The sequence below is a fragment of the Uranotaenia lowii genome, chromosome 3 (genome assembly GCF_029784155.1).
Source record: "Uranotaenia lowii strain MFRU-FL chromosome 3, ASM2978415v1, whole genome shotgun sequence".
Taxonomy (NCBI): Eukaryota; Metazoa; Arthropoda; class Insecta; order Diptera; family Culicidae; genus Uranotaenia; species Uranotaenia lowii.
Window position 1 is genome coordinate 332,002,878 of NC_073693.1, and position 18,379 is coordinate 332,021,256.

At 36.3% G+C, this 18,379-nt stretch overlaps 1 protein-coding gene across 3 annotated transcripts in view; it reads right to left on the bottom strand.

The window, feature by feature from the left end:
* LOC129751040 (long-chain-fatty-acid--CoA ligase 4-like) overlaps positions 1-18,379 on the bottom strand; it is a 92,015-nt gene that overhangs the window by 23,662 nt on the left and 49,974 nt on the right. Inside the window, exon 2 of one of the 3 annotated variants that reach the window (XM_055746293.1) lies at positions 15,248-15,388. In XM_055746293.1, coding sequence (XP_055602268.1) covers positions 15,248-15,273 — 26 coding nt within the window. In that variant the 5' untranslated portion in view covers positions 15,274-15,388. Of the gene's footprint in view, positions 1-14,665; positions 15,389-18,379 lie in introns of those variants that run through there. The other 2 variants (XM_055746292.1, XM_055746294.1) reach the window with 2 other exon arrangements.

Genomic DNA, 18,379 nt, shown 5'->3' on the forward strand with positions numbered 1-18,379 from the left:
ATTTATGAATATTAGATTCTCAACCTTCCATTCAATGGGGAGAACGGAAGGGGGATGGTACTTCCTTTCGAGTTTATGCATAACTCAAGAATTTATAACGCAAATAAAACCAAATTTGGCATGGTATGGTATTTCAATACGAGAAAATTATTTATGTCAAACAATTTCTTTCTTGCAGTGGGATGATAGAATTGTGAATAAAGGAAGGGAAAAAGAATGCTTACATTAAACTTTTTTTTTACAAAATCTGAGAAATGGACAAAACTTTACATGGAAAATCATTTTGGTATGATTCTATGATTATCTGACACACCATCCTCCTTTCAATAAGAAGGTACATAGGAGGAGGGAGGTGAGCCCAATACAATTTTTTAGCATAAGTTCTCAATTTATGCTAACAAAGCCAACAAAACGAAAAAAAATGGGTATGATTATTAAATATCACGATCTCCATTCAACAGGGGAGGGAAGGGAAGGACAGGGGGGGGGGCTCTCTCATTAGTTTTTTGCATAATTCCAGAACATATTAAGCAAAAAAAACCATTATTTATCAGTTGGATTGTTTGCGTACGATTAATTAGAGACCCTCCTTTTTTAGAGAGAAGGTTAAAGAAACAGATTAAAATTATCAGATCTTCAACACAAATTTATAGATCAAGATTCAGAATATTAATTTGAGTTATTTTTGTGTAGCAATCGGAACCTCCAGCTGCAGCTCTCATTTTATAGCGGTTGCTTATGAATTATGTTATCATTTGATTTAAAATAATGCCAACAAAACAATAAAAATTTGAGTGAATTCTGAAAATATCATTCGATTTTGAAAGGAGCAAAGCACACCGGGTCAGCTAGATTTAGATTTTTTGCGTACGATTAATTTGAGACCCTCCTTTTTTAGGGCTAATCTTAAGGAAACAGATTAAAATTATCAGTTCTTAACACCAATTTATAGATCGAAATTCAGAAAATTAGTTCAATTCATCTTTGTGTTGCAATTCGAAGGGTTGTTGTTTTGGAAGGGTGTAGCAAAGCACACCGGGTCAGCTAGTTGACAATAAAAACAGGAAAAAGCCGGCCTTTGATAAGTAGCAAAAGTGGCATTATACTTGATCATAAATCGCAAAAATCCCATTTTGTATATGTTGCAAAAAGAAATTAAGGCTATGATCATTTAGTATCCGGGCACTTCATTCCGGTGATAGCTACATTACTAGAGATCGGTTATGCAAAAATTTAGCAGCGTTGTGTTGGTTATAAAAAGGACTATCTTGTCTATTTTTGCCAGATTTTTAAGTTAACGTGTGTTTGAGATATTTACGATGCAAAAAGACACTGTAAAAATAATTTTGTACAAATTTGCCCCTTTTGCGCATTTTGCGCCTCGAAAATTCTTCATTGTCGACTTGGAAACTCATGAACTGTTGATTTTTTTTCTGATTCTTTTTTCGACCAATTTTTTAAGAAGTATAAGGAGCCACTCTAGGAAGATCCACACGAAGTCAAATTAAGCAACGGAATGGAACCCTTGATCTTAAATATGGTAAAAAGTCTATGGTAATTGGAGATAACTGAATGCAGACCCCTTAAATAATGTAATTAATCCATTTCCGGCAGTCAATAGTGTTGCCTGACTAGTTGACACCAAGTAAATAACTAATAGTTAGCAGTTCCTCAGATCGCAATCTGTGCGACCGGTTTTTAAGCAATGGGACATATGGGTCCTGATGGACGAAGAAATTTATGTTAAAATCGGATTTAAGAGATCAAATTTTTCGAGATGCCAACTCATGAAAAGGTTCCAAATAGAATCCAATTGCTTTTTCCAGGTGAGTTTGTGTAAAATATCATGATTTCGCAAAGGTTTTGCTTCTGTGGTAAAAATAATAAATCAATACATGACTGAAAAAAGTGTGCAAAGATAAAAAAGAGATTTTATGAAAAATTTCGAGTATTTCTTAAAATCATTGATAAATATTTTTTTTATATTTTATGAAGAGATTAACCACCGTAATTTTTGTTTGTTACTTTGATTTATCGGCCTAGCGGTGAAAAGTGATGTCCTTTTTAGTAGGGACATCTAAAGATTATGAATTTTTTATATAGATGGATAGAAGGTTAGAAGAAATGAAAGATGGTGAAAATGAGCGGGTAGAATTTGTCTAGAAGCATTACCATCACATACCAAATTTTTGTTCCTCACGAGCCTACTACTATGAAGTGGTAGATACAGATAGAGTTGCATCTACCACCACACATTAGTAGGCTTAGCGTGGTCCGCCCCACAAGGAGGAACAAAAATTTGGTATGTGATGGTAATGCTTCTAGACAAATTCTACCCGCTCATTTTCACCATCTTTCATTTCTTCTAACCTTCTATCCATCTATATAAAAATTTCATAATCTTTAGATGTCCCTACTAAAAAGGACATCACTTTTCACCGCTAGGCCGATAAATCAAAGTAACAAACAAAAATTACGGTGGTTAATCTCTTCATAAAATTAAATAACTTTGGCCAAAAAGAAATAAAAACACGACATCATAGCATCGGTGGTTGGTCACTATCAGACTATCGACCGTACCGTTTCGCATGCAAACCCCGCATGTAACGAATGCGAAGATAACAAACTGAGAAGACTTAAACATCGATAGATGCGTTTCTGAGTTAAAGGGAGCTTATCTGAGCGATCACATACCATCTTTTTGTTCGTCCGCACTACAAGTTCTCGCTTGTGGGGCGGACCACGCTAAGCCTACTAATGTGTGGTGGTAGATGCAACTCTATCTGTATCTACCACTTCATAGTAGTAGGCTCGTGAGGAACAAAAATTTGGTATGTGATGGTAATGCTTCTAGACAAATTCTACCCGCTCATTTTCACCATCTTTCATTTCTTCTAACCTTCTATCCATCTATATAAATATTATTTTTATATTTTTACATTAAATGTCATATTAACACCATCATTTCCTCTATACAAAGTTTTTCGATCAAATGAATAGTTTTTAAAATACACACGTTTGTAACTGCCCGGATACTAAATGATCATAGCCTTAGAGGAAATAGTTGGAACAACAAAAATGCCTTTTCTGAAAATTTCAGAAGTTGGCTAAATTTAAGTTAGTGTTTATAAGTAGAAAAATGAAAAAGATTAAAAATGCAAACTAATCGTGTCAAAAATTTAGCAAGGTACAATATTAAAATGTTATCAGATCACTAGTTTCACGTTAAGACTTGCACAACAAGGAATAACAGAATATCAGAGCTCCGAATATAGGAACTACGAATAAAAACCAGAAATAAACCGATTGTTCAATCAAAGTGGAAATAAAACTAAAAGATTAGTTTCAAAATATGGTGAATGAATGTGGATTGTCTTTAAATTGAAAAATATTCTTATCTTACACATCGGATCACATGCAAGGTTGACAAAAATATTCTGTGTTTATAACAAAATAAATTCTCTTTTTCTGTGATTTTTCCCAAAAAATTTGTGAAAGTTTTCTGTGACGTTATTTTCCTCAATTTAATTTAAAAGTCATATCAAACACAAACAAAATGAATTAGCTTTAACAAAATTCTTAGTAAAAATCAATTATGATTAAAAACGAACATTATTACAAAACTCTATGAAATCTGTGAAAAATATCAAAATTCTGTGGTCTGATGCGGTCACAGATGCGATGAAAATTTGCTCAAAATTCTGTGAAATTACAGATTTTTCTGTGATTTCGGTAACATTGATCACATGTTCTCGTTGAAAATCAGATTTTTCCTATATTTTCTTCATTGTGGAGTCATTTTCATTGCCGAAGTAGGGAAACCTCGAGCACCTGTAGTAACGTAACCCCTAGTATGGTCGGCAGCTTCTCGCAACTAGCAGCAATTCATTCTTCAATATGAGCCGGGCTCGAAATTTTATGTTTCCCACTGAGAATATTCAAAAATTACGCAGCTCTTCTGATTGTTTCCTGAACCAATTTGAAGAACTGCTATTAGTGGTCTCAGAAGTATCTAAAATGTTGGTAATATTTTGTTAGTGGCAAAAAAAAGATAAGTTAAACAACCTTATTTTTTCACTCCTGTTTCAACTTGCCCAAAAATGAACTCTTTCCTTTCTCTACAGTAGAAACAGTTTGAAACAACATAAATTTAAAATATATAGGTATCCAAACAAGGAGAGAAAAGTGTGATTTCTTTATTATAAATCTTTTTTATACCAGGCTTATTTATGTGGAGGTTGAAGTAGAAGGCTACTCAGCTTCAACAATGGACTTTGGAAGTATGGATAAGAATTTGAATTTTACGCTGATTAGAATTCAATTCATTCGTTGATCAAAGCTGAATAAATAAGCTTCTAAGAGCCTGTTTTATGGAACATTTGGTTACTTGGGATAGTTGTAACTTGTAATTTCTATTATGTTCTTGATAAGTTGATGTTCAGAATTTCAGCTAAGACATTCCGTTACTTAAACAAAAACAGAAGATTGAAATTAAACGGGGAATATAAAAGGCCGCAAAGAAATGCGAACGAAAAAGTCTCATATTCTAACTAGCTAGTTCTCGGTAACAACTGGACTGAAGTCTACAATTTTATCATTTTTGGGTTGCTCGAAATTTCAAGTTGAATTTTTAAAAACATGGTTTGAGTGAAAGTTTCACAATTTTTCAGTTATTTTGCGGAGCATTACAGGCACTGAAATATATTCACTTAGCAGCTGAGCCAAAAACTTCCGATTTCTTGAAGGAATTCCCGACTTTTTCCAGCATTTTCCCGATGGATTTAAAATCCCGACTCATTCCCGCATTTCCCGACTCTCCCGATTGAGCCATCCTGCTTAAAAAGATGCCCATAAATGGAATGAGCCCGAATCCATACGACAATAATATGAAAACAGAGAGAAGCTAATTTATTTCGTCCCGTCATGAGAAGAAAGAGAAGATAAAACCTATGGAATGTGCAAAGAATGAGTTAAACGGCTCATAGTTTTGATTTTCCCAAGCAAAATGCGAGGCATTAAAACGTTTTCTGTTCATTAAAAAATCGTTTGTGTGTATACAATTTTCTGGTGTTTTCTAATATAAAGGCACATTTGTAAAGAAAGCCATTTTTTATGTTCAACTAGACTTTCTTTTAAATTTTTAATGATCGGATTTGATGCAATGCTGCGACAGATTTTTTTGGTGATCACTTTTTTTGTGGTGAAGTTGAAAATGAAAACCTTACTGAATTTTCTAAATTTAAATCATCTTATTTAACTGGAATAGATTTTGCTCCCAAGAGTGCCGAGCTCAACCATGATGTATCAACGTAGTCAAAATTTCTTCTGATAAAAATCTATCACTATCCCAAGTATCTTCACATGGGAGCTTATAGTTCAGCTCACTAAAATCCAAAATACACATTAGAAATCTAAAGTATTTATTACGAACTTGAAGAAGAATGTGAAAATAATTTTGAATCTTGTGCACTACTGGTTTATTTTGGTTGTTACGATTTTTATAGATGAATTCTGAGTCTTTTATAGTAATTATGCTTGCGCTAAATTCTTATGGGGCCACTTGTTTACTTTTTTAAAATTTTAACACAATTGCTCCAAATTATCAGTCTTATGTAACTACATGAAGCTGTATTGCTCGCCTATTTTTTTTTTCATTTAACTATTCGATGCATTATTCGATCATATAGAGGTTCCTTACTTTCAAAAGTACCGGATAGCCGTTCACGAACCAGAAATCAGATCTTAATTTTCAAAACGCTTTTTTGAAAACAAGTCACTAGGGTTCTTCACCACAACAAGACAACGCGAATACACCACGACACCGTCACCTCGCAGAAGGTCACCGAATCCTAACTCAACCGGACCAAGTCAGGGGGTGAACTGATTCCGTGAACAACCTGGATGAGCCTCAAAACCGACTCCTAGAGGATATCGCACATTCAGAAGTTATCCGCTTATCTCTGATAAGAAAAACTCGGTGGTCCGGTTTGATGGGCGTTATTTCTTATCATGGGTTTAGTGCCGACTGTTGCATGTCCCGGTAAGCTGGAAGTATTTCTGTTGCGTTTCATCAGTAAGCTTCTCACTGCAGTCTACTAGATATAAACATCAAGTGGTTATAACACCTATGCGATTGATTTCGACTAGACGATTTGGTTGGTTGAGATATTCGAAACTTAAGAAACAAACTTGTTGATAAAAAAAAGAGTCTGGAAAGAGACTACTCTTACAGTTGCGGAATATTTCCCGTAACAATGCTTTATCTTTGCAACTATGTACTTCTTCGACTATGGGTAGATACGTAGATATACCATAACTATTGTTTATTTTTCCCTAAACGGATAAGCAAAGTATATTTACAACATTTTGTCGAAAAATCGATAAGAAGTTATTAACGACCCAAAAGTAACTAAATCAGTAACCTTTATACAGATTTATGGTAATTTTTACAATTTTTAGGCGAATTCTTTTGAATATTATTTGACGCCAGTGTTTTTATCAGATTAGGCAGAATTTAAGTATCCAAAGGAAGTACAATTTTATCAAAGGCGCGTGGAACGTTATCGCGATCAAATGAATGGATAAGATAAATAGGTAACCTTGAATGAAATCTCGTAGAGGTTCCAGAGGAGGACCTGCTTATCCAGGTTATATATCCTTATTACTAAAAATCTATTTTAAAATATATCTAGAAATCCTTCGAGCCTCAATCTCATTCTTTTCCTATCCAAAACAGATCAGCAAGTTTCCAACCAGCCAAAACCAGTAAAAAAAACGCCCAAAGCCAAAGCTCCTCGCTCCAGTTCGATGAACTGAACCACGGATTGTAAATCAAAGATAACAAACCTAGCTAGCTAGCTAGCTATCAACCGGCAAATGGATTTCGCTGCCGGTGGGTCCAATTCACTTTCGATGAATTTCTCAAACAAACATCAAACGTAAGTCCAGTCCATATCGTGAGATTTGCTGCTCGTTAATGGATTACAGTTCGGGCAAAGTGTTAAACAAGTAGAAAGATGTTGCTTACGTAATCATTCCGCATTCCAACATACATTTTAATATTCTTCATAGTCATGTTTTTTTGTTTTTCATATACAATATTTTTTAGGTTAGTTTTTTTTTGTTACTGGATGTTCCAAGATAGCGTTCAAAAGTTCAATTGGCCTCCCACATTATTATAAATCGGGGAATGGATTGTGCTTGACAATTCCAAAATTAAAAAAAAAACTAGGATAATTTAACTATTCAACTGATCTACAGGGTCCGGCAATGGAAGTGCTACATTGAAACCAAAAAATAATTTGATCAAAGCAAAAACTTAGTTTACAAATTTAATAAGAGTTACTTTAAACAAATCAAATCAAATTTTCAAAATCCATTGGTGCGATTCGATTTTTTTTTCTTTGAGCTTAACAACTCGCTGCAAAAGCTCAAGGCGTATATTCTGAAAAGCCCGCAGGTGGTTTTCATGGTATTTTACCCCAGGATTCAGCCAAATGGAGCTTCCAAACCGTCATGTTCTGTAGAGTAGACTACGGACTTCAATATACCGATAGGGTTCAGGTAATGCGAACTCACCGGCCATTCCGAGCAAAATAAACCCACAAATAATTTTTTGCACACAAAAATTTGGTTTTTCCCTTAGTGCGCCAATGCGAAGTCCTGCTGAAAAACCACTAGCTAAAAATCAAAATTGGGACGTAACAACTGGTCGAGGACATGCCGTAGAACTTTTTCCGATACGTAAAATGATCAATCTGCACCTTTTCAGGGTGTTCGGATGATCTTCACCAGGGAAGTACGGGTGATTCTGAACCAGATCTTCAACAATGCAGATTTCTGCCGCCTGGTGGCCTTCAATACGGTTGCATAGGTTCGTGATCTTTCTGGCAACCAAAATCTGTAGTTCGCGTAGTTTGCTTTCGCGCCCGAACAATAAGTTTGTCTTTGATTGAGTGCGTGTTTTGTAGAATTTTCGCTTCTTTTAACCTCCCTCCCAAGTGTCTAAAAATGCCAAGCAAAATGCTCATTTCAAATTTCTTTAATAAAATTCAGTTGAACGATCAAAATGATTAAAGAGTAATAGTCTCGACTCAGAACTTAAAAAAACTCGTAATCTTATCCTAAAGCATGGATCACTACAAATCTGGACGCACTATTTATTTTACCATAGTGATAGTGACCATAGTTTTCCGTGAGATGCGTACTATAGATCGGCAGGTTCATACCAAGCGTCATAGTGGAATTAAGGATCGGAAACTGCATTTGAAGGTGTTGAGAACGATCAAGGAAAACACAGGGTAGTCGGACTATGACATTGCCAAGAAATTCAACGCCGACCGGTGCACCGTTAGCAGAATTCGTCTACGCGAAGGAATACGATCCTATCGGACCAGTAAGCAACCAATCCGGACATTGAAGCAGAATTTAGTAGCCAAAGGACGTGCCCGCAAGTTATACAAGAAGATTCCAACGAAGTTCGACGGATGCATCCTCATGGATGACGAAACGTACGTGAAGATGGATTTTGGGCAGCTTTCTGGCCAAAAATTATGTAAAGCCACTGCAGTGGTGCACTCCACTGGTCATGGTGATGTCCCCGGCAACTTCAAATTCGTTTTTGCTGATAAGTTTGCAAGAAAGTGTTTGATCTGGCAAGGTATTTGCAGCTGCGGACGAAAAATTCCGGTTTTTGTGAAAAACAAGACCATGGACTCCGAAATTTACAAGGAGGAATGCCTGAAAAACTTTTTTTTTCGTACATTAGATCTCACAAAGGACTAGTTAAGTTTTCGCCAGATTTGGCAAGCTGCCACTACAGCTAGGAGGTTCAACAGTGGTATTGGGCCAACGGGAGGATTTTGTCGAAAAGGACATCAACCCACCCAACTGCCCTCAATTCCGCTCTATCGAAAAATTTTGGGCAATTGTCAAGCAGAAGATTAAGAAGAATGGTAGGACGACTCGGGAAGCAACAGAGATGAAGAGATTGTGGAACAAAATGGCCGCTGAGGTCAGCGAATAGGGTGTTCAAACTATAATGAGTGATACACAACCAAAAGTTCGAAAATTCATCAAAACAACATCGGAATAATTTTTTTATTATTTTTCCTTTAAAGTGCAATAAAAACCCTACATTTCAATTACAAAACATTTTTATTTCGTTTATATAGCTCCGAGATAGACCCGTTTTAATGCGTCCAGATTTGTAGTGATCCATGCTTTAGGTCAACAATTCTACTACAGTTTTTTGAAAATTTCCTCACTTGTTCATAGAAATTTAATCCCAAATACTGAATTTCATTAAGATCAGGCATGGCAGATTGCCCAGATTCTGCCTGAATTGTATCACATTATTTGCAAAAGCAAACAAAAATTTCAATTGAGTCATTCGAATGATGTATTTTGCATAGTTTTTGAGCAAAATTAACATTAACGATTTTTGGAAGCTTAAATGTGTTTTTTTCAATTATTTTTCTTCATAATTTAAATTGAATAATTTTGATATTGGCTGAAAATTAGAAAAATAGCCCGAATTAGCATGGCTCGGATACCCGCCGATAATATCTGAAAAGCTTAGGTTAAAATTACTCCAGATTTTTTTTTTGTTTCGGAGCTGCTTATAAACATTAAAATTCAATGTCTGATACCAGATTTCGAATTCCATATCCAGTTTATTATCCTTGAATTTATGTTTTTCCTCATTGACACAAAATCAAGATTCAATTCTTAGGTTTGCATTTCAAACTTAAATCAGTTGCATTTTCCATATTCGAATCAAAATGCATCAATTCGGGATATAAAGGAAAATACTTGATATTGTGATTTAGATTTAAATTTATATTTCTAACTCTTATACAGAATCGGAACTTCAGAAAGATTCATAATGGTGCTCCAGAATTGAATTAGTGGCATTTTTCGCAATTTTCATTTAAATTCACAAGTTGAATTTCGAATAAATAACTGAAGAATGAATTCATATTTAAATCTAGAAATTCAAAATTCAAATAAGAGATTTCATTTTATAAGGGTTTTGATACAAATTACGCTTTTTGATTAGAAATTAATATGTAGGAATTATTATCTGGAGATTCAAAAAGCGTTTTAAAAATCGGGGTTCAGATTTGAACTAGCGAACTAGTTCAGAAGGCGGGGTTCAGCCTCGGAATAAAAAATTAAAAACTCAAATTCAGATTAAACTTGAAGTTAAGTTTTTTAATCAAGATTGAAATATCAATGTGAGAATTTTATTAAGGACTAGCTGATCCCGTACGAACTTCGTTTCGCTTTAAATCATTGGTACGTCAAAATGAGTTTAGAAAATGAATTCGAAACATTCTTTCAACAATTTTGGGGAAAAATTTTTAAAGTCGCTATTATTACTATTACTTGAAATTCAAATTAAACGGTTGATTGGATTTTTATTAAAATTTATGTGAGAGCGTTTTCTTCTCGATCGGTTGCAAAATCTAGACATTATGGCAGAAACATCTCCTATTTGTTTATGTGCACGACTCTTTTGCTTGACCTTCACACTTAAATTGGTATCAATTAACTGCCTCGAACAAAATTATTGTACAAAACACTGAACTTTCAATGAAACCCTCTTTTTCTGTCCCGTGGCCCGAAATTCGATAATTGAAACCCATTTTACGTTCCCACAACCCGCTTGTGCCATTTTTTTTTTTAAATTATATTTAAAATAACGTCAGGAACTTGAAAACAGTGAACAGTGAATATAGACGCCCCTTTCGCCGACCCTTGACACGGAACATGCTACCTGGAGTCAATTGCTCATAGTTTATAACCCTCATCTGAACATTTTCATCTCAATCCGATGCATGATCACGACAATATCGCGAAAACAGTAAGCAACTAACATGGACGGCCTTTTTTTACCACGATTCAAAACTTGACTCCTGAAATCAGTTAGCTTTTCTGTTAAACTCCCATGTGGCAATTTTCATTACAATTCTATGCTCAATCAAGAGAATATTGTAAAAACAGTGAACAGATAATAACCCCTTTTGCCGACCCCTGAGTCAAGATTTGAAACCTGAAAGCAAAAGAGCGTCCCTCAAAACTCCTATGCGGAAATTTTCATCTCAATCCAATGTAGAATAACGTCAAAATCGCAAAAACATTAAAGTTGGGTATGGACGACTCCTTCAGCCGATTTCTGATCCGCAATTCGAAACTTGAAATCGATTGCTCGTCCCTCAAAACACTCATGTGCTAATTTTCATCACAATACGATCTATAAAAACGCCAATATCGCAAAAATATTAATCAGTGAATATGGACGACCCCTTTGGCCGACCCCTGACCCTAAATTTGATAACTGTAATCGGTTGCTCGTCTCTCAAAACACTCATGTGCAAATTTTCATCACAATCCGACGGAAAATAACGCTAATAACGTGAAATCAATATTTGTCTTGTATGGACGACCCCCTTCAGAAGGGGTCGTCCAAAAATCTAAAAACATTTTTCATCATTCCTGGTCCTAATGAGCATCCATGCCAAATTTCAGATCTCTAGCTCTTAAGGCGGCTGAGTCTATAGAGGGCAAACAAACAAACAAACATACATACAGATAATTGCTTTTTATATATATAGATTCAAATAACAGGAGTTCGTAGTTTCATAATTTTGATTCATGATTCCAAATTAAATTTATATCAATGAGAATCAGTTTTGAACCAGAAACCAAAAGAAATCCCAAATATAAAATAAAGTTTGGATTCATTGAAAAATTTAGATATTATTTAAAAAAATATTCACAAGATTCTAATTATGAAATTAAATCAAATTTTCAAGTGTAGAAAATCAATCTGAATTAAACCGCAAATGGTTATTTTTGTTTTCAAAAAGAATGAGGTACCTAGCATATAACTTGCTAATTTAAGTAAATACAAAAAGTTTTTCTAAAAATGAAACTTTCAAATCTCTTGTTTATTTTTTAAAACTTCACTAAAAAATTGGCAACTTCTAGGACCCATTTTTTGAAAGTTAGGATTCAAATTAAATAATTAACTTTTAATGTTAAATATCTTAAACCTGAATAATAAGTTGTATATTCTTATTTTTTTCTATAAGTTATGTATGCATTGTTCAATCAAACTCTTATAGAAAAAAAATTGTCACCAAACCCTCCACAATAAGCCGCGTCTTCCTACGGCTCTGCATGTGAGTATACAAATATAGGATAATATTTATGTGGCTCATTCTTGCATTAGTGAGGCGCGTGTTTTTAGAGACGGCCAATTTTAGAATCCCAGAAAGGACCATAATTTGAAGCAGGGGGCCACAATAAGAAGCATTTCAATCAAAATTTTGAAAAGATTTATCTTAAATACTCAACGATTTTCAACCAAGCCTATTTTCCACTACATTCCATGCTAGTAAGCAAATATATTTGTCGAAGGACATTCAAAGGTGCACATTACAGCAAGAACCATCTGCAACTCTAAAAATTCGTTTCGGGACCCTAATACCAAAATTAAAAAAAAAAAAATGTGAATACATATGTGGTATAGATTTTTATTTAGGAAGACAGTGGGGAATCTCTGGAGCCACTACCGGCTCCATCTTAATGATTTCGCAATCAGATTAATGGTGATTACTTGATATTGACTTGAAGGGGAGTTGTGTACATTCAGAAATTTATGGAGATAATAAGACTGGTTCTAAATGCTGAACCGATCGTTCGAACAAACTTATTTCAGTAAGGATTGCTAAATTGGTAAGATGGTAATTTGGGACAAGTTTTTGCGACACCACAAAAAACAGAAGAAAAAATATGTACGTGTCGATGGAAATCGGTATTCGGTATACCGAATCTTGACCAGAAATATGCTCAAAAATTCTGCCACTGCTTGGGTAGAAATGCCTTCAAAGACAATTCTTTGGTTAATTCTCATTGACTATGCTAACCTAAGGTTGCCAGATTGACCGGTTTTATCCGGGATTGCCCGGATATTTAATACTAAATTCTACCCGACCCGGTAGTTCAGATTTCATTGAAAAAAGCACGGATTTTGCCCGGTTTTATTCACTGTATTTGGCAAATCAAAACAAAACAAATTCTTTTATAAAATGTTTTTGTTTATGCCTCCCAAACGACTTATTAAGCAAGTTTTACAAAAATAATCATGAAAGATTTTTTTGAAGCCTAAAATTCGATTTAAAATCTGTCAATAAGTTTTGATAAAAAAAATTAAAATTTTTTTTCTTGATTTTTGTTAAGTAATTTTTGGGTTTTGATAAAATTTGCCCGCATATTGCCCGGAGTTTTGGTCGTCGATTTTGAAATCAAATGTCCAAACTTTACCAGGTTTTTATATAAAATTGCCCGGATACGCGCTGAAAAAAATCCGGCAACCATAAGCTAACCATAACTGGAATAGTTGCCGGATCTACGTATCGACTGATTGATCATTGACATCAACAGATAATCTCGAAACGAGAAACGCGACTAATAAAAAAAAACTTGATCTTAAAAATATACCTTCAAGTATAGTAAGTAAGGACAATCCAGCCTCTAACATTTTGTTAACTAGACCAAAAGTTTACGAAACGTTCTGTTAGTTTTTCACTACAAAATGCACCAAGTGATCAAATCTGTTATACAATCTGCACAAACGTGTGAAAATAAATGATAACCTAGGTAGCTTGCCGGTTGTTGAAAATTTTAATCAGTGCCCATCTCAGACAGATTCCACAACTGAACTGATAAGATAGTGATAATGAAGCAAGGAAGGCAGACAGACAATTGTGAAAAAGTAAAGTCCACTTCACTCTGTTGTAATCAAACAACTAAGCTAATAATGACGGGTAGATAATCATTCTTGTTAATGAGTGAATTGGATGTCTCATTGTGAGCGGTGACAATGGGAAAAGTGTCACCGAAATTAATTAATGATTACGTCGTTAGAGTTAAAAAGCTTTTCCTGATAATCGTGTTCAATGTTTATGATGATAGAATCATTTTTCCCGGAATAAGAAGTAGGAACATTCGAAGCAAAAAACAGTTGTAAAAGTGTCCAAATCGTATGATGCGATCCAAAATATTAAACTCATGCAGCATTTGTCAAGATTACTATAAGATAAAGAAAAAACTCATGCACTAGTAACAATTGAAAAAAGCGAGATTGTTTAGTTTCTTCCACCAGCTTACGCAGTGGCTCAAAATTGCTCAACAATATGTGAAAACAATTCTTGAGAGGTGAAAATGGTGTCTGTAAAGTGTGAATGTCTTCAACGAAATTGAAGGACTGTCCTTAGAGTAGCAATATCGAAATACTTCGTTAAGTTGTGCGGATTTTGGATTGCACTTAATTGTTGGAAAATATTGGAAGGCATAAAAAAGCTGATAGATGTGTATTAATTTTTGCCATGAAACATGACAAAGCCTTCAAAAATTAAGGAAAATCAGTGCCTAAAAAATAAAGTCTTAATATATCATAGATGCCAGAGAGTAGAAGAGTTATTTAATAGATTAAAAAGAAAAATAAAAAAATGAAGAACAAGAACGTTAAAGATTATTTTAAAGTCCAGCTTTCTTCGAGACATCGTCACTTTACGGGCGATAGAAAAACAAGAATTGAAATCTATATTGTTCTAAGCCGTTCTAAAACCTCTGCACGTTGCCGGTATGTACTTACTGAACATCTTCCTCGATGAACATTCTTGATGCACTTGATTTATTCTTGAGTATTCAATTTAGCCAATGATAACCAATGATTGCAGGAATCCCTGGGTGTATTGTAGAATTTTGTTTATGAGTCACTCGGGTAAAACGTCTACCCCCGGATTAAATCCGGTTACTATTTGCCGATCGAAACTGGATGAGACCCTCAAACTAGCGTATGAACAGTTGTTGATGATGACGAGAACGCCACAACGGACACAAACAAAGGTACACTTTTTTATCCACAGGACAACCGAATAGGTCTTAATCCGTGTCACTCACTTGCTGTTGACTCCTTGACCGTTTCCTTCACTCATTTCGTTTCTCTCTGGGAAGGAAAATTTTGGGCAGTTCCCAATCGAATTTAGCAGGATATAGAACCTTCACCTTAGGGAAAGATATGACCCTTCCAATAAATATGTAACTCTATGTACACACACACACAAAAAAAACAGCGCTGGCAGAAAGGGTGCACAGGAGATGCGAAGATTTTTGCGCGGATGATGATGCTCTAGCTTCAATTTGCTTCGAGAACTATTTATCCAACCAAACTCACAATCTCGGATCCGGTACAGAGCTCATTCTGTAATGGTTTGTTTTTCACAACGGAAAACTTATATCCGGTAGGTTTGATCTTTTCCGCTGAAGATCAAACTTTTTTGGGCCTCAGCTGATCCGTTAGCAAAGTTTCCAGAACCTGAAATGAGCGAGAGAAAAATTTAAATTAGTATCAATTCTATAGAACTATAAATTTTGTATTTTATTAGCAACTATAACAACATATGAGGATTAAATTAAAAGTGCAAATTTTCATATTGAACCTCAACAAAAAAAACCGCCTTCGGTCATCGGAACGTTCAAGTGGCGACTATTTAGCGGTGAAGCAATATTCTTCTGATTGGATCTTAACTCATAGTGCGCAGCTAGATAGGAACCGGTTCCGATCTGGGTTGTCTAGTTAGTTAGCTGGAAACTTCTGAGTCTCCGGTTTTTTTTTTCTAGAGTCACGTGCAGAACACGAGTTTCGGAAAAATGTCCTTAAATTATCTCTGGCCTTTGGTAGACTGACTTTCCACTAGGTCAAACGATATGGATGTAATTTGCTGCGACACAGCGCCATGTTAATTAGTGCAACCTGTGGTGTGGTCAAACTGATCTCACTCATCGAGTAATTGAACTAATGCATTCAAAAATGAACCGGCTAGTTTCTTGTTTCGATATACATAAGCATCTCAAGTAATCAATTTTAATAATGTTGTTAGAAAAAAGGAACGTTTGCTTTTGTGCAAAAACGTTCGTTTAACTTCTGCAGGTAGTAATTTAATAGAAACTGAATTAACGTGTCCAACTTTTTTCGTGCACAACCTTGAACTGTCTAACATGTTTTTTCTCCAAGTTTCTTCTGAGAGCAAAAGCGAAACGTAGAGTAATGTGACAAAGTTATTGCATAAGCCAGTTAATGGGCTAAACTGCACGTTGCACATAAGAAATGCTAACCTCAAGGTAAGGTAAGTTTATGTCTAGAACTTGCCATTCGCGTATCCTGTTTCCGTTCCACCACAGATGCATCCCGCTAGATCTTCCGAACCTTGTTAATCCTACGACTTCTTCCGGGCCTCCAGCACCGGGACGCAACGAACTAGGAACTACGGAGACCCCTGAGCCCTTCGACTCAGTCGCGCTGTTTCCTGCCAGCGTCATCAGTCGTCCCGGCCCTGAGTTCGTCTGTGGCGAAGGGGTTCTCCAGCCAGCGCTTTCTGGCAAGTATGATACCACTAAGAGTTTTTCCCCGCGTGATGGAATTTACCTTTCCAGTGATCATCGATCCCGCGCTACGTTCGAATCGTCCGAACCCTTCAACATTTTCTATCAGAACGTCGGTGGTGTTAATAGTTGTTTGATTGACTACTTGTTGGCGACTTCATGTTCTTGCTACGACGTCATTGCCTTCACCGAAACCTGGCTCAACGACCGGACCCTCTCTAGTCAGATTATCGGCCCAGATTACGCAGTGTTCCGTTGCGACCGTAGTCCTCGTAACAGCAAAAAGTCTACTGGTGGTGGAGTGTTACTCGCCGTGAAATCTACGTTTCCAGCTAAGCCAATTGAAGACGATTCCTGGGCCAACTTAGAACTTGTTTGGATTCGCATTGATTTCGGAGATCGAAAACTTTATTTGTGCGTAGTGTACGTGCCCCCTGACCGTTCTGGAGACTTGGCTTTAGCTGAATCTTTTTCGCTCTGCCTCTCTAAAATAAGTTCGATTTGCTCTCCGGCAGACGACATACTCATCATCGGCGACTTCAATCTACCCGGTTTGAAATGGTGCTCCTCCCCAAGCGGCTTTTTATTTCCGGATCCTGCTCGTTCTTCATTCTCAGCATCCTCTAATATCTTCCTTGACTCCTTGAGCACCGCGACTCTACGACAGATCAACAAAATTGAAAATGAAAACGGCCGTATGCTTGATCTCTGCTTCGTGAACGAAGGGATCAAGAATCCGACGATCGAATCTGCTCCTGCTCCTCTGGTTAAAACTGTCCCGCATCATCCAGCCTTAGTGATTTCACTCGATATCACTAAAATACTTGGCTCAGAAGAGAAAACTGCGTCTTTCTATCACGATTTTAAGAACGTTGACTTCGAAGCCATATCCCTCGTCCTGCAATCCATTGATTGGGAGGCTGAGCTCGATTTTTCTAATCCTAATGCTGCTGCCGAGACGTTTGCGAACATCCTGAACTATATCATCGATCGCCATGTGCCGAAACGTAGCACGGCTACCAATCTACGGACCCCCTGGGTTACTGGAAGTCTTCGTAGACTTAAGACGGCTAAGCAGCGCGCACTACGCAACTACAACAAACACAAGTCCCTCTACACTAAGGACAAATATCGCAAATTGAATTCTGCCTATAAGAAAGCCATTAAGCGTAGCTACCAGAATTATATTAATCGGTTACAACAGAATTTCAAGAGCAGTCCGAAATCTTTTTGGCAGCACGTGAAAAATCAGCGGAGAGAATCAGGGCTTCCGTCTCAAATGTTCCTGAACAGCGACACAGGGAACTCTGATCCCGAAATTTGTGATCTATTTGCCGAGAAGTTCTCCAGCATTTTTACAACTGGATCCATTTCTCCTGAGCAACTGGCAAGAGCTGTGAGAAATATATTGCCTACACCTTCTTCGTTTAACGGTATCACAATCGACGATGCATCCATATCGAAAGCGACAGTTAAGCTGAAAAACTCTACATCTTTGGGCCCGGATGGTATACCTGCTACTTTTTTGAAGCGTTTTATGCCACTTTTGCTGTTTCCTATTCGGCATATTTTCCAATCATCGCTGGATGCTGGAATCTTTCCCTCACTATGGAAGGAAGCCTACATGTTTCCTGTTCACAAGAAGGGTGACAAGAGAGACGTTAACAACTACCGCGGAATTTCAGCTCTATGCGCGATGGCCAAATTGTTTGAATTGGTTATCCTGGATCCTATTAATTCGTTCTTCAAGCACCAACTTTCCAATGATCAACACGGGTTCATGCCTAAACGATCCACGACTACCAACTTACTCACCTTCACATCTTTTGTGCAAGACAGCTTTGCTATGAAAACCCAAACTGATGCCATATATACTGACCTTTCTGCTGCATTCGACAAGGTGAACCATGATATCGCTATCGCA